The following is a 15,309-nucleotide window of genomic DNA, read 5'->3' as shown; positions in this document are numbered from 1 at the left end:
TATTTGTTTTTTTTGTTTTCGTTTCATTTCAATTTCTTTTGTTTTTGTTTTGTTTTTTTGTTTTTAATATTTTGTTTTGTTGTTCTCACTTCGTTAAAATTTGTTAAAATTTTTTTTTTTTTTTTTTTTTTTTTTTTTTTTTTTAATCCGCTTGTCCTATCTTGTGTAGTGGGTAAGTTGGAGCTTACCCAGCTTCTCGAGCTTAATTTTATTTACGCATTTTATTTTATTTTTTCAATAATTTTTTTTTTTTTATGTTTATATAAATTAAAAAAAAAATTAAATACATTTTAATAACCCTAGATTTAATTTAATCCAATTAAATGGGTGATAAATATGCATTTAAAATCATTTTGCTGAAAAATCTAAATGTGCAGGATTCTGGTGTTGTTGCTGGATATTGTACTGGTTACACGAGTCATCGCTTTTCTTCATGTGCATGTGTGTATTCTCAGTTCCCCTGGGTGTTGTGTGACTACACATCTGCTGAATTGGATCTGGAAGACCAAGCGGTTTTCAGAGATCTGTCCAAACCCATTGGTGTTGTCAACTCTCGCCATGCACAGAACGTCAGGGAGAAGTGAGACAGTCTTGCAGTCCTTATTGCAGAATTCACATTATCAAACAATATGTGTATCACAAAACCAGAAGGATGGATAACAATACCACAAGCCGATAGCTATAACTATAGCTATAACATGATTTATAAATAGATTTAAATAAGGAAATTATAATATTTTGATCTTTCATGAGGCAAAGCACTGTAATGTAGAATGTTTTGTCTTTCAGCTGACTTGCTAAGTGTCTTCTTGTTGTTTGAATAGGTATGAGAGTTTTGAGGACCCAACAGGCACTATCGATAAGTTCCATTATGGCACACACTACTCTAATGCTGCCGGCGTCATGCACTACATGATCCGCACAGAGCCCTTCACCTCATTACATATACAGCTCCAGAGCGGCAAGTAAGACACACACTCTCACACACACACCAGTGCAGTCATACTACTGGGCAAATGCTGCAAGCTAAGGGCAGAGGAGTCCAATCCTGCTCCTGGACGACCAACATCCTGCAGAGTTTAACTCAAACACACCTGAACCAGCTAAACAAGGTCTTCAGGATTATTAGAAACTTCCAGGAAGGCGTGTTGGGGCAGGCTGTAGCTAAACTCTTCAGGACGTTGGCCCTTCAAGCAGCATTGGACACCCCTGCTCAAGGGTGTGCTTAATTTTGCTTTGGGCCACATTCCAATTATTATTATTATTGTATAGCTGAAGACATTTGTTCTCAAGTGTGTGCATTTATTCATTCCAAGTATTGTTACCTGAGGTACAAATTGAATTAAAATCTTAATAATATCATTAAAGAGGCCATATTATGCCCTTGATTTTGTTTTTGGGATCTGATCAAATTCATGCTTGAATGTAAAAAAACAACAACAAAAAAACATTATTTTTCACATATGCTGCATTGTTGCAGCATGTCTCTTCTAGGTATGTCTGAAACGCTCTGTTTAGTTCAGGTCTCTATGAAGCCCCTCCTTCCGAAAAGTGCAATGTGCTCTGATTGGTCGGCTGGACCCAGTGTGTTGTGATTGGTCAACCACGTAGAGCGTGTTTCGGAAATGTCACGCCCTTACCATAACCACGAGTTTCAACACAATACTAATGCAAATTAATCCAGGCCTCGCACCTTTTTAGTGCATATACCTTAGGAGGGAATCATTTAAAGGCACACTATGCAGGAATTCCGTTTTTGTCAAACAGCGACCCCTAGAGTCGCTGTGGAGTACTTGTATTTAACGTTACTGTCGTAAATACCACTCACGCAGATTGGACATGGCGTGACGTGTTACATAGTATACAATAGTAGCACATTGTGTTTAATTTGTCGTTTAATGAGATTTAATATATGTTGTTAGTGGTGAGAATTTTCACATGAATAAATACATAGATCCATTGACGGCCACCATTCAAGCCGAAAAAAGTCATATAACCATTCCAATATCTCCGAAGCTGTTCAGTCAAGCTAAAAAAACTGCATAGTTCCCCTTTAAATGAGGAATATTGTGACGTGTATGTTCCCGGAAGAAAACTCAAGACATTTGTGGCATTTCAGGGATTTCAGAAAAAGTGCTTACATATATAGAGAGTAACTCCTTTTGGAGTGGACTTTGTAACTTTGCAGGGCTAAAGAAAGTTGAAAAAGAAAAAAAAAAGAAAAGAAAAAGCATAATATGTCCTCTTTAAATGTAATTGATTATTTAAATTAGTTTGATGGTTTTGACACTCCAAAACTATAAAACTATATATCCATACAGGAATGTAGATCACCAACATCAAATTGTAAATGTTATAAATATTTATAATAAATATTGTAAATAAAATATCACGTTTGTTTGCACTCCCTTGTAATGACCACTAGGTTGCAGTGTTGTTTACCTGATGGTTTTTAAATAATCATGCACATTGTCATATGTTTGTGTGTGTGTTTAGGTTTGATTGTGCCGATAGGCAGTTTCATTCAGTAGCAGCAGCGTGGCAGGCGCGAATGGAGAGTCCGGCGGATGTGAAGGAGCTCATCCCAGAGTTCTTCTACTTCCCAGAGTTCCTGCAGAACTTGAACGGTAAGTGAGTCAATGATGAAAAGCACACTGCCACAGATATTTTTAAATGGACTTTAAATTGTATTATATCTTGTGTGCAGATTTTGATCTGGGATGCTTGCAAATGAATCAGGACATGGTCAATGATGTGTTGCTTCCACCCTGGGCGTCTTCACGTGAAGACTTCATCAGGAAACACAGAAAAGCCTTGGTGTGGGAACTGACACAATGCACAACACACTAATTTCAAAGCACACACACACACACACACACACACACACACACACATATATATATATATATATATATATATATATATATATATGTGTGTATGTATATGTGTGTTTATATTGTGTTTTTTGCTTGTAGAATATAATAAAACATGTATTTTTATGTAATCACATCCAATTCAGACTGCAATTAACAATGGCAAAAATATATTTCTGCCGTGACGCTGCAGGATAAATGACTCAATGGAAAAAATGCTTTTAAAACATGCACTCTTTTGTTCTTCATCTGACACACACTTTCTCCTTGTGTATATCTGTGTGTTTAAAGGAGTGTGAGTATGTGTCTGCTCACCTGCATGAGTGGATAGATCTCATATTCGGGTATAAGCAGCGAGGACCTGAAGCAGTGGAGGCTCTTAATGTCTTCTACTACTGCACTTATGAGGGTAAGAGGCGATCTTATGAGTTTGTATTAGTTTGAACATGTTCCTGCATGGAAAATATGGCAGATCATTGTGTGTGTTTTGGCTGTCAGGTGCAGTAGATCTGGACGCCATAGCTAATGAGACCGAGCGCAAGGCCCTGGAAGGCATCATCAGCAACTTTGGTCAAACGCCCTGTCAGCTTCTCAAGGTGGGATATATATATACATATATCACTGATTCTTGAGAGTCGGGAGAAAACACGTTTTAAAAAACTTTTTTTTTAAATACACACTATATCAATTAGAGTTGTATGTTTCTGCAGAGAAAGGTCTTGGCTATTTAGTATTTAACCATGTAAAGGAACAGGTTCTAAATAAAAACACATTTTTAACAAATAAACACGTTTCCCTTCAGAACTGAATTTGTGTCAACTCCGTCAGACACACTAAAAAGTATACAGTTTTAATTCTTCCAATCCAACAAGAATCTAAAGTTCTGAAGTATATTGTAATAGTGTTTAGTTACTCTGATATGTAAAAAAAATACAATATATAAACTTAAGTTGTGATTTCACACTATTCTGAAAACTCAGATTTCTAAATATTTGCATTTTCAAACTTTGATTTTAATTTCAATATTGTAAAAACAAATTCCTTAAATAAATAAAACATAAGAAGATGTAGATCAGATGGTCCTTTATTACAAAAACAACATAAACTGAAGGAAGAACATTTTTTTCCCCAAAAAATTAACAAAAACAAAAACATACATCCAACGCTGTTGATGAAGATATGACGGTGTTGATGAAAAACTGACGCTGTTGATGAAAAACTGACGCTGTTGATGAAGATCTGACGGTGTTGACAAAAAATATGTGTGCATTGTGATGTGCTCAGATGTGCTCTTTAAACTACTACTAAAACTACTCCTTGTTATTAGAGTATTGAACTTACTGTAAAGCAAACTATAATAAAGATATTGCACATACACCGTTTCCAACTATTATAAATTACACCGTTTCCAACTATCAAAAAATAAATAAATAAGGGAAACCAGGGGCCCTCCTCCCCCTCTGTTTTCATCTACCTCCCCTGTACCACTTCCTGCTCTCCTTTTTCTCATCCACCTCTTCTCCTCTTCCTTTCCTCCTTTGTAAGTAGCCATTTACTTTAAAGTGGCGTGTGTGTGTGTGTGTGTGTGTGTGTGTGTGTGTGTGTGTGTGTGTGTGTGTGTGTGTGTGTGTGTGTGTGTGTGTGTGTGTGTGTGTGTGTGTGTGTGTGTGTGTGTGTGTGTGTGTGTGTGTGTGTGTGTGTGTGTGTGTGTGTGTGCGTATGTGTGTGTGTGTTGGGTGTGTTGGATGTGTGATTGCCCTGCACTGCCTACTTTATACTGGGTGTGATCTTAAATTGGCATTCCTTGACAACAATACTGCAACACATAATCTGTAGCTTAGAATCAGGTTCAATTAGCTTTCATTTTTGTCTAACCTGCGCTTATGCCTTGAGCAGCAGGCGTCGGACATGCGTATGGTTAAATAATGTAATGCATGCTATGTATGTGCATTTATGTGTAAATAAAACCCTGAAATAACAGTTTAACCCTTCACTATATTCACAAATAATATTATATTCGCACATTAAGAGGTTATTGATGGATTTGTCAACTAAGGGCATGTATTTTCCCGCCAAAACATGTATTGTACACTGCAGCTAGGTAGTTTTTCCTCAGTTGCTAGCTGTCCCAATAACCTCACTAAAATGCTTAAATTCAATCCACTATGGTTTAAAAAAAGTATCTTAACAGAAAGATGGTACTGACATGGTCCAGCTGTGACCATAGGAATAGTGACATTGTTTGTCTAAAATATTAAAAAATGTAAAACGTTCCAGAGCATGTGTGGTAATGCTGCATTCACCACAGACAGGGAGATGAAAAGGGGTCCTCAAGGATATAGCTGACCATGATATTTCCTGATTTAAAGAGCTTTATGAAAAAATCTGACGGGGTTGACAGAAACTGAGGACACAACTTTAATAGGCAGATATTTATGGAAAATATTGTTTGATGTTCACTTCATGCATTGTTTTTTATATTTATACCCCTTATTTTTATTTGATAAATATGTTTTCACAATTGTAGAGCTTTTTTAAAGTTTTTTGGGATGGTTAATATTGTAACCTCTTGCTGAGGACAAGTGCAATAACATGGACCATCTAACCACAGACCATACATTTAAACAACTTTTCCCCAAAAAGATAAAAAAGTTTATTCTAAAAATCAGATAGGTATATACAATTCCTTTAGATTTAACTTTGTAAGTATGTCATACATGATGAATTTCTTAATTTTTGCTATAAATTAGACTTTTCTATGTGGGACATGTTTTTTCCCGACTCTCAAGAATCAGTGATATATATTATATTACTATTTAATTAATTGAATTCACTTTAATTTCAGTTTTAGTTTTTGTGTATTTCCATTCAGTATTTTCAGTGCTTCAACTTATTTCAGTTAGTTTTTCATCCAATATTGGTAACACTTTACAATAAGGTTCCATTTATTAACTTTAGTTAACTGCATTAGTTAACATGAACTAACAATGAAAAATACTTCTAAACATTTATTAACCTTAATGTTCATTTTAACATTGACTAATACATTAATAAACTCATTTCCCTCTCTGTGTTATTCAGGAGCCTCATCCTCCCCGTATGTCAGCAGAGAACGCATTCAGGCGGCAGGCCCGTCTGGACTTACTTCCCCCCAACCTTTTTGATCAGCTCAGTAAACTCCGATCTTTCAAGGAGGTAAGTCCAAATTGATCAGTATTTTATTTCAACTGAATAATGTGCTGAAATGTCAAATTTGAGTTTGATTTAAGGAGATTCTTTTGTGAAACTGATTTGTGTTGTGATTGTTTTTGATGTTGTTTTCGTGGAGGTGGTGAGTGATGGTCTGCCGTTAGTGCAAGCCATGGTGCCCAGAAATCAAACCCGCTCCATTATCATCCCAGGTTCTGACATACTGGTAAGATTAGTTCACGGTTATGTTCACTTGTTGTATACTAATATTCGATTAGGATGAACCAATTACTTAGAACAGGATTTTTAGGGTGCAAGTGGGTCCATGGAAGATGCTAGGGCAGTGGTTCTCAACCAAAGGGCCCGGGTCCATTAGGGGGCCTCAGCAAACTTCCAAAGGGCCCTCAAGATGACTTAAAATGATGTAAAATAAGACAAAACAAGCATGATTATAAATGTATAATTCTCTGTAAAACTGCTTTGGAATGATATTTATTGGAAAAGCTTTGCACAAATAATTTGGAAATCAATTGTTACAAATGAAATGTTGAAATGTTACAATACAAACATTACTCTATCACTTAACACAAAATACATATTTTCCAGATCATTTTGAAAACAATTTGTCTTTCTCACTCTTAATATTCTGTACATGGATCTTTATCACTTATCTATATATATATATATATCATATGTATTTATTATAGATCAGTGGTCTGTAAACATAAAAAATATATACACTACCGTTTAAAATTTGGTGTTGGTACGATTTTTTGAATGTTTTTGAAAGAAGCATTTATTTGATTAAAAATACCATAAAACCAGTAATATTGAGAAATATTATTACTATTTAAAATAACTGTTTTCTATTTAAATGTAGGTTAAAATGTAATTCATTCCTGTGATGGCAAAGCTGACTTTTCAGTATCATTACTTCAGTCTTCAGTCACATGATCCTTCAGAAATCATTCTAATATGCTGATTTGCTGCTCAAGAAACATTTACTATTATCATCTGTTGAAATTTTTTTGATTAATAGAAATGTATTTGAATTTATTTGTTAGATTATAAAAGTGTTCATTTCTTTCAATCTTACTGACACCAAACATCTGAACGGTAGTGTATTCTGCCTTTAAATTTTAGTAAGGTGGTCCCTCACAAATGGTTCATCGAGTTTGGGGGTCCCTGACATCAGTAAGTTTGTTACAGAACAGACACCGTTTTGAATGGCTTTTGTCCTGTTTGTAAGGTGACAGTGAGTGCTAATGGAATGATAGGCACTCATAGCTGGCTGCCCTACGACAAGAACATAGCCAATTACTTCACCTTCACCAGAGACCCCTCTGTGAGCAACCCAAAGTAAGTTTGAACAAGCACAAATATTCACGTTAAACACATTATATAATCAAGTGCAGAGGCTTTTGATCAGGGATGTCATACAGTTTTAAACACTAGGTTTTGTTTAGCTAGAAAGTCATATTTTTGGTGACATCGCTGGTCCTTTATAGCTTTATAGAAGCACATAAACAGCAGCTATTTGACATCAAACTCTGGTGGTTTGGTTGCTTTCATCTCTATAATGTTCTTTAGTCAAATTGAGTCCTTTGTAGTAAAATCTCATTTGTTTTGCCAAGCCTTTCTTGTTATTTATGAGTGGTTTGCTAACATGTGTCGAATCTGATGCTTAAACACAACATTGATCTATTTCAAAATGTTCTCCCACTGTTCCTGCTGACAAGTTTAGTCCCGTTTGTTGGTACTGACCTTTTGTTTGATCTGTTTTTAGGACCCAGCGGTTCCTCAGTGGGCCGCTCTCCCCAGGGGTGGAAATGGGCTCCCAGGTGCTGGTGGTGTCCAGTGACGGGCGTCTGCTGTTCAGCGGGGGCCACTGGGACTGCAGCCTGCGGGTCACTATGTTAGGCAAGGCCAAGCTGGTGGGCAGGATCTGCCGTCACATAGGTGAGAGCCGTCTGTACGAAAAAGTACTCAGCCAAGACGCAGCTGTAGGCATTGGATGGAGTTGTTCAGCTAAATCCTAAATGAAATGAGCTGCTGTCCGATACGGCAGAGTTGTTCATTGAATCTTTTGTTGCTGAAACTGAACTATTAATGATTATTAGCTCCCTCTTGATTTAAACCATTCATAATATGGATGGTACAAATTGCTGATTTCAGAATGCATTTGATTATGAACGCATGTCATGATGACTAATTATCGTGCATTTCTGTGGGATTTAGATGTGGTCACGTGCCTGGCTTTGGATCTCTGTGGTATCTACCTCATCTCTGGCTCACGGGACACCACATGCATGGTGTGGCAGGTCCTACAGCAGGTTTGCTAACACAAAATACTTGTACTTTAGTACCAAGTTAGTACAAAAATATCAGAAGTACGTAACTACGTAGTAACATGTACCGATTCAATTCGATACACATTTCTCTGTCTCATTGACAGACAGCTGCTTTTGAACGCTTGTGAAGGGCGTCCGTGCTGCTTTTTTTTGGACTTCTTGGTCAAAATGTCCATCGGTTAATTTTAACTAAAATTTAAAAGTCAAGATATTAATACTTTTGTTCAACAAGGACACATTAAATTGATCACAAGTTACAGTAAAGACATTTATAATGTAACCTATAAAAATCAAACACTGTTTACGTTATTTTTATGTTTGTTCTGTTATTTATTTATTTTTTGTTCTATTGCTCATAATTTATCATTTTTTACTAATTATTTACTTCAATAATTATTTGAAGCAGTATTTGATTAATTGATATAATTGAAGACTATATTCCTTTGTTTTATTTTAATTTGTTAATATTTATTTTAATTTAATTTGTTAATATTTATTTTAATTTAACTTTTTAAATAAAAGTATGTTTAGTAGCATATATATTTTTGCTGTTATCGAGATGTGTTAATTTACTGATAAACTGAATTTTCTTCACTTTATATCACTGATATGAGATACAGTATTGTTCAGAAGTTTGGGGTCAGTTTTAATTATTAAATAAATTATTAATGTACTAAATAAAATAATACCGCAAGGATGCATTACAATTATCAAAAGGGACCGTATAGACATTTAATTTAATAATATCACAAAAGATTTCTATTCCAAATAAATGCTGTTTTTTTTTTACTTTCTATTCATCAAAAAATCCTGAAAACAATGTATCATGGTTACCACAAAAATATTAAGCACCACAAGTGATAATAATAAGAAATAGTTCTCGAGCACCAAATCAGCATATTAGAAGTATTTGACACTGAAGACTGGAGTAATGACTGCTGAAATTCAGCTTTGCCATCTCAGAAAAAAATGTCATTTTAAAAATATTACAATAAAAACAGGTCATTTAAATGATCATAATATTTCACAATATTGCTTTTTACTGTATTTTTTATCAAATAAATGCAGCCTTGGTGAGCATAAGAGACTCAAAAACAACTAAAAATCTAAATGACCTCAAACCTTTGAACTGTAGTGTATATAATAATATTCCGAACTACAGCATGATTATATAATATAACTAGTGATTATATTCTTTGATTACCTGTAGGGTGGTTTCTCTAGCGGTCTGTCTCCACGGCCCGTGCAGGTCCTCTGTGGACATGATCAAGAGGTCACGTGTGTCGCCCTCAGCACTGAGTTGGATATGGCGCTCTCAGGGTCAAAGGTCAGTTTAAATCAAGCCATTTCTAAGATGTCCCTTCAGGAGTTGAACTTTATTGCATTGCCATCAGGGTTGAGGAGTTTCCTCTCACTTGCTGTCTTTGTCTCTCGTTCAGGATGGCACAGTAATCATGCACAGTGTGCGTCGTGGACAGTACCTGCGGACCCTGAGACCAACGTGTGAGAGCTGCGTTCCTGCCCCTGTGGCACACTTGGAGGTCGGCATGGAGGGGCACATAGTGGCACAGACTGTTATGGAGGGCCGCACGGCTGGAAAGGTGCTGATTGATTGCAGACCACTAAAAACTGTTTGTCAAAAGAACCAAGTCGTTGCTGTCGGGCGGAAACCTTGTATCTTCATTTTTCGTCATTTTTATTTTTCCCCATAAACCACTACTCTTTAAGTCTGTCTGTGGGTGTTGCGAATCTAACCAATGAAAAGTATTAAAAAGAGCTTTTGACCAAAGCTTGTTACTCCATTGGTTTCTCACACTGTAAGTCAAACCTCGTAACTCCGCCCCACTTCTATTGTGAATGAACACAGTTTGGAACGTCTCTGCTTGTTTGCAATGCAAGGGTAAATTAAGAACTGGTTCTTTGAATAAGTACAGCTTTCTCTTTACTCAAGAAACACTATATATATATATATCTTCTCCAGTCCTTTTAGGCTAATGTTTTATGTATTTGAGGAGTGTCTTAGGCTAGCATTTGTCGTCGAGTCATAGTCAATGCTGTCTTAAATAGCCTCTGCGTTGCACTTCGATGGGATTTTGGCCAAATGACAGAAAAATACTGAGCACCCACATAGCTACAATAAACTTTATAACTTGTAAGTTGATGAAAACATAATGCGATGCACTTACTGCCTCAGATGCGGCCGTTTTAATGACAGACAAAACACATACAGTATGTCCGAAATTCACTGGTCAATAACCAGAACTAAGTTCCTAGAACTACCCGGTGCGAAAAGTTATTGTAAGAATGGAAATTAACACGTTATAAAAATGCAACAAAAAAAAAGATAAATAATAATAAAAAACATATATTGTTTTTATATGTAGGTCCATTAGTGCAGTGCGTCTCAACCCTGTTGTTTGACTGTTACATTGATTGATTGTTTTTGCCTTTTGTGCCTGTAGGAGAAGTATGCACTGCATGTGTATTCTGTAAATGGCTCTCTCTTAGCATCTGAGACCTTGGATGAGAAGATTTCAGCTTTGCACCTGGTGCCTGACTACCTCATCGTGGGCACACAACAGGGGAACCTTCACATTCGAGACTTGTACAGGTAAACACACCTCTAACGGTTATTGTGCACTATCGTTCAAAAGTTTGGGGTCGGTGTTTTTTTTAATAGAAATGAATACTTTTATTCAGCTAGGACACATTAAATTGGCCAAAAGTGATTGTAAAGACTTTTACATTGTTACAAATCAATTTGTTTCAAATAAATAGTGTTCTTTTGAACTTTTTATTCATCAAAGAATGAATAGAATCCTGAAAGAAGTCACAGTTTCCACACGATATTAAGCGGTTCTCAACAAGAAATGTTTCTTGAGCAGCAAATCAGCATATTAGAATGATTTCTGAAGGCTCATGTGACACTGGAGTAATGATGCTGAAAATTCAGCGGTGCCATCACAGGAATACATTTAAATTTAAAAATATTAAAATAGAAAAGTTATTTTGCATTGTACGAATATTACTGTTTTACGGTATTTGTGATCTAATGAATGTTGTGTGAGCATAAGAGACTTAAAAAAAAAAAGTGTAAACATCCTACTGAGCCCAAACTTTTTAATGGTAGTGTAGGCGTACAGCTGCCCAGCTTAGCACAACACGTTTGATCATTTTCATTTATTTATCTTTATTGTAGAAGAATTCTTAAATCCTTTGTGTCATCACATTAAATCTTCAGCAGCTGGGTCCATGTTTACTTCTCATTCCCAAGTCTCTCTTTCTGTGTGTGTGTAGCTTAAATCTGGCTGTGGCGCCCTTGGCCCTGAAGGTCCCTGTGCGCTGTGTGTCTGTCACGAAAGAGAGCAGTCATATCCTGGTGGGCCTAGAGGATGGCAAACTCATTGTGGTTGGAGCAGGAAAACCAGAAGAGGTGAGTGAGTTTGAGAGGCTCTGTATGTGGAAGGGTTTTTAGCCCATTAAGTTTTTTACTGTTTGAAATCAAATGCATGCTACTCATTAAAGGAGTGACCAATGAAACTGTCACCTATATTCTGTAAGGTTATAGTGTTAGTACTTCAGCATAATGTACAGTTTACTGTTACACTACAATTCAAATGTTTGGAGCTGGTATTATTTTTTTTAAATGTTTTGTGCTCTTATGCGCACCAAGGCTGCATTTATTTGATTAAAACAGTAATAATGTGACCATTTGTAATGTGACCATTGTAATCATTTAAACTAACTGGTTTCTTTTTTAATGTATTTTAAAATGTTATTTATTCCTGTGATGGCAAAGTTGAATTTTTAGCATCATTACTTCAGTCCTCAGTGTGATCCTTTCAGAAATCATTCTAATATGCTGATTTGCTGCTCAAGAAACATTTACTATTATTATCAATGGTTGTATTATTTTTAATATTTGTATTAAATAATAAATACAAATATTTTTGTGGAAACAGTAATACATTTTTTCAGCATTATTTCATGAATAGAAAGGTCAAAAGAACAGCTTTTTTTATTTATTTGAAATAACTCTTTAAATGTCTTTACTGTCATTTTTTTAATCAATTTAATACGTTCTTGCTAAATAAAAGTATTAATTGCTTAAAAGAAAAAGAATCTTATTGACCCGAAACGGTAGTGAACATTTTAAGTGTAACAGTTAGTAAACTTTTGTAAATATAAAGTAAAAATTGTGTAAACAGTGTAAAACAACTTATATATATATTAGGGCTGTCAAATGATTAATCGTGATTAATCACATCCAAAATAAAAGTTTTTGTTTACATAATATATGTGGGTACACTGTGTATAATTATTTTGTATATATATATATATATATATATTGTTTCAAAAGATAATATTTTAATTACATTTAGTTTTTATGGTGTACTAGACAAAATTATTCAAAATGACATCCCTAAAATGTAATATTATAAATTATTAGCTCATGTTAGTTCATTATATATGTACTGGTAAAATGTTTTACTGCACATGTAGAAAATGAATCAGCACCTTCTTTTCTCAAGAAAATTTCAACCTTTGTCTTACTTCAGGTGCGATCAGGACAGTTTTCCCGGCGACTGTGGGGCTCCACACGCAGAATCTCCCAGGTGTCCTCAGGAGAGACCGAATACAACCCTGTTGAACCTCCTGGTAAATGAGCTCCACGTGCCTTCGGCAAAACCTTTGCCTCCAGTCTGGTTTCCTGCAGTTCCAATCAGAGATTGGGAAGAAGAGAACATAATGGGAACAGTTGTGAACATCCAAAACATGCACTTTTTTATGAAAAGGGAACATTCTTTTAGACAATGCAATGATTTATACTGCTTTTAACAAACAAACATTCCAAAGATTTTTGATCAGGCGAATCAGGCGGCAAACTTTTTGAGCATTGGCGGCTGAGACTGAACTTGAACTTTTTAAAAGCAGTATGTTCTGTCCTGTGAATCACAGACTGGTCTGGAGACCGAGGCACTGTAGCTCAACGTCTCTGTCACTGAGTGACAAACCATTAATCACCTGAGCCGTTTAATAGTATAGTAGATCTTCCTATGCTGATTTTTGCTTCTGCTTTGCTGATCACGGTCAGCACAGCAACACTGGTACTCCATCTGACACTTGAAAAGCTTCTTATATTGAGCAATGTAATCTATGAATCCAGATTTTTCCATGGGACAGGCACCGACAGAGATATTTTAGCTCTGTGTTTATACGTGGGTGTGGGTGTTTGTATTGCTTTGCACAGTTACTTGCAGATGCGTTGTATAATGCAATAATTATGTGACGCCTAAATTGGAACAAGATCCTTTCACTCTTGTCCAAGGATGTGAAGCGCTTTGAGCCCTACTAAGTCTTGAGACTTGATTCAGTACCACCAGTGCCTTAAAACAGGTAAACAATATAAATGTTCATAATTATGATTGATTATGAAATTATATATATTAAAGGGATAGTTCACTCGAAAATTACAATTTGTCATCACTGAGTCACCCTCATGTCGTTCCAAACCTGTATGACTTTCTTTCTCCTGCAGAACACAAAAGAAGAGAGATATAGTTATATATATATTAGTGCTGTCAGTTGATTAAAAAAATAATCAAAGTAATTCATCTAAAATTCAAACATTTTTATGTAAGTTATCATGATTACATTTTTTTTTGGGGGGGGGGGGGGGGGGAGGGGGGGGGTAAAATTATTAATTATAGCCTTTCAACATCACAGTATATTTAATAGCTATCATTTTAACATTTAATAGGCTTTAAAAAAAGTTACTTTTAATATTTTCATAAACCCATTTTAATGAATGTCACGTCGCCACAGAAACAAGTTATTTTAGTTGTTTTTGGATTATGTAACATTGTATTTTAATAAATAAGTTTGACACCAGCATTTTACATACCAGTGAAATGTCATAATTCTTGATTACAATTTCTAACAAAAACTGTTTGCCTAACTACTAAAAAGTAAAAAAAAAAAAAAAAGTTAAAGACAAGTAAAGAGTCAGTAAAAAATAAGAACAAATAAACAAATTACATATATTGAAGAATCGTCTTTTGTACCAATTAAAGTCAATGGGGTCCAAAACAACATTGTATGGTCAAAAAAAAAAAAGATTTAGGAACAACATGACGGTGAGTAAATGATCACATGGTTTTAATTTAGGGGTGAACTATCACTTTATTTCATTAGGTCCTGCTGATAAAAATGATGATATTCTCCATACTCACACTGGGTACATCTTTCATATGTTATGTGTTATAAAAAAGAAAGTGCCTTCCTGTCAGTGCACTGAGGGATTCACACAGCCATCACAAATATCCTCTTAAATGTTAAAGTCAATGAGTGCACTTGTTTGTTCTTCCACTGTAGGGTAGCGCTTTCTAAAATAGGCATAAATTGCACTTGATATGAAAAGCTTTTGGTTTCTTTTCATATTTACGATATGGTTTCAGAGCATCCTTGGATGCCGCTTAATGTGCTTCATTTCCAAATTCATTTAGCTTACACAAAATCTGAATCTTAATAGAAACTCAAATGTTATCCACTTTTGAACTTCGCAAAGTGCCTCAACTGTGTTCTTCACTGTAATTATTAATATGTGAAACATATGCCAGCTAGTCTTAATTGCCCTGTGAATGTGTCTGTTGGCTGGGGCCACAATTCTGTCTATGTTACCATTGGAATTTTTTTGTCTAGATGTTTTGGGGTTGTTGTTTTTTTCTCTTGACGCACTGAATACTTTGAAGGCTGTGCTGTATGAGTGGTGTCTGTGAGACACATGGGTATTCGGACACATCTTGCTGGCTTCTCTGGGATGGTTGCGTTCAATCTTTTGCTCTGTACTGGATAGCAAAGTCAGCAGAGACAAAGGGAAGCACCGAGCACAACGG

General features: G+C 35.6%; 1 protein-coding gene across 3 annotated transcripts in view; it reads left to right on the top strand.

The window, feature by feature from the left end:
• nbeal2 (neurobeachin-like 2) overlaps window positions 1-13,108 on the top strand; it is a 79,116-nt gene extending 66,008 nt beyond the window's left edge. For all 3 annotated transcript variants that reach the window (XM_056234464.1, XM_056234465.1, XM_056234466.1), the window contains 16 exons: window positions 456-580; window positions 825-965; window positions 2,497-2,627; window positions 2,708-2,817; window positions 3,165-3,282; window positions 3,372-3,469; window positions 5,955-6,068; window positions 6,202-6,288; window positions 7,312-7,421; window positions 7,849-8,021; window positions 8,301-8,395; window positions 9,624-9,740; window positions 9,853-10,014; window positions 10,876-11,024; window positions 11,711-11,846; window positions 12,973-13,108. In XM_056234464.1, the coding sequence (XP_056090439.1) occupies window positions 456-580; window positions 825-965; window positions 2,497-2,627; window positions 2,708-2,817; window positions 3,165-3,282; window positions 3,372-3,469; window positions 5,955-6,068; window positions 6,202-6,288; window positions 7,312-7,421; window positions 7,849-8,021; window positions 8,301-8,395; window positions 9,624-9,740; window positions 9,853-10,014; window positions 10,876-11,024; window positions 11,711-11,846; window positions 12,973-13,080 (1,974 nt within the window). In that variant the 3' untranslated portion in view covers window positions 13,081-13,108. The remainder of the gene's footprint in view (window positions 1-455; window positions 581-824; window positions 966-2,496; window positions 2,628-2,707; window positions 2,818-3,164; window positions 3,283-3,371; window positions 3,470-5,954; window positions 6,069-6,201; window positions 6,289-7,311; window positions 7,422-7,848; window positions 8,022-8,300; window positions 8,396-9,623; window positions 9,741-9,852; window positions 10,015-10,875; window positions 11,025-11,710; window positions 11,847-12,972) is intronic.
• Window positions 13,109-15,309: the final 2,201 nt, after the last annotated feature.

Source organism: Rhinichthys klamathensis, unplaced genomic scaffold (genome assembly GCF_029890125.1).
Source record: "Rhinichthys klamathensis goyatoka isolate OS25496 unplaced genomic scaffold, OSU_Roscu_1.1 h1tg000395l_1, whole genome shotgun sequence".
NCBI classification, from domain to species: domain Eukaryota; kingdom Metazoa; phylum Chordata; class Actinopteri; order Cypriniformes; family Leuciscidae; genus Rhinichthys; species Rhinichthys klamathensis.
Note: the sequence above shows the minus strand (reverse complement) of the source record. Positions and strands in the feature narration are given on the sequence as shown.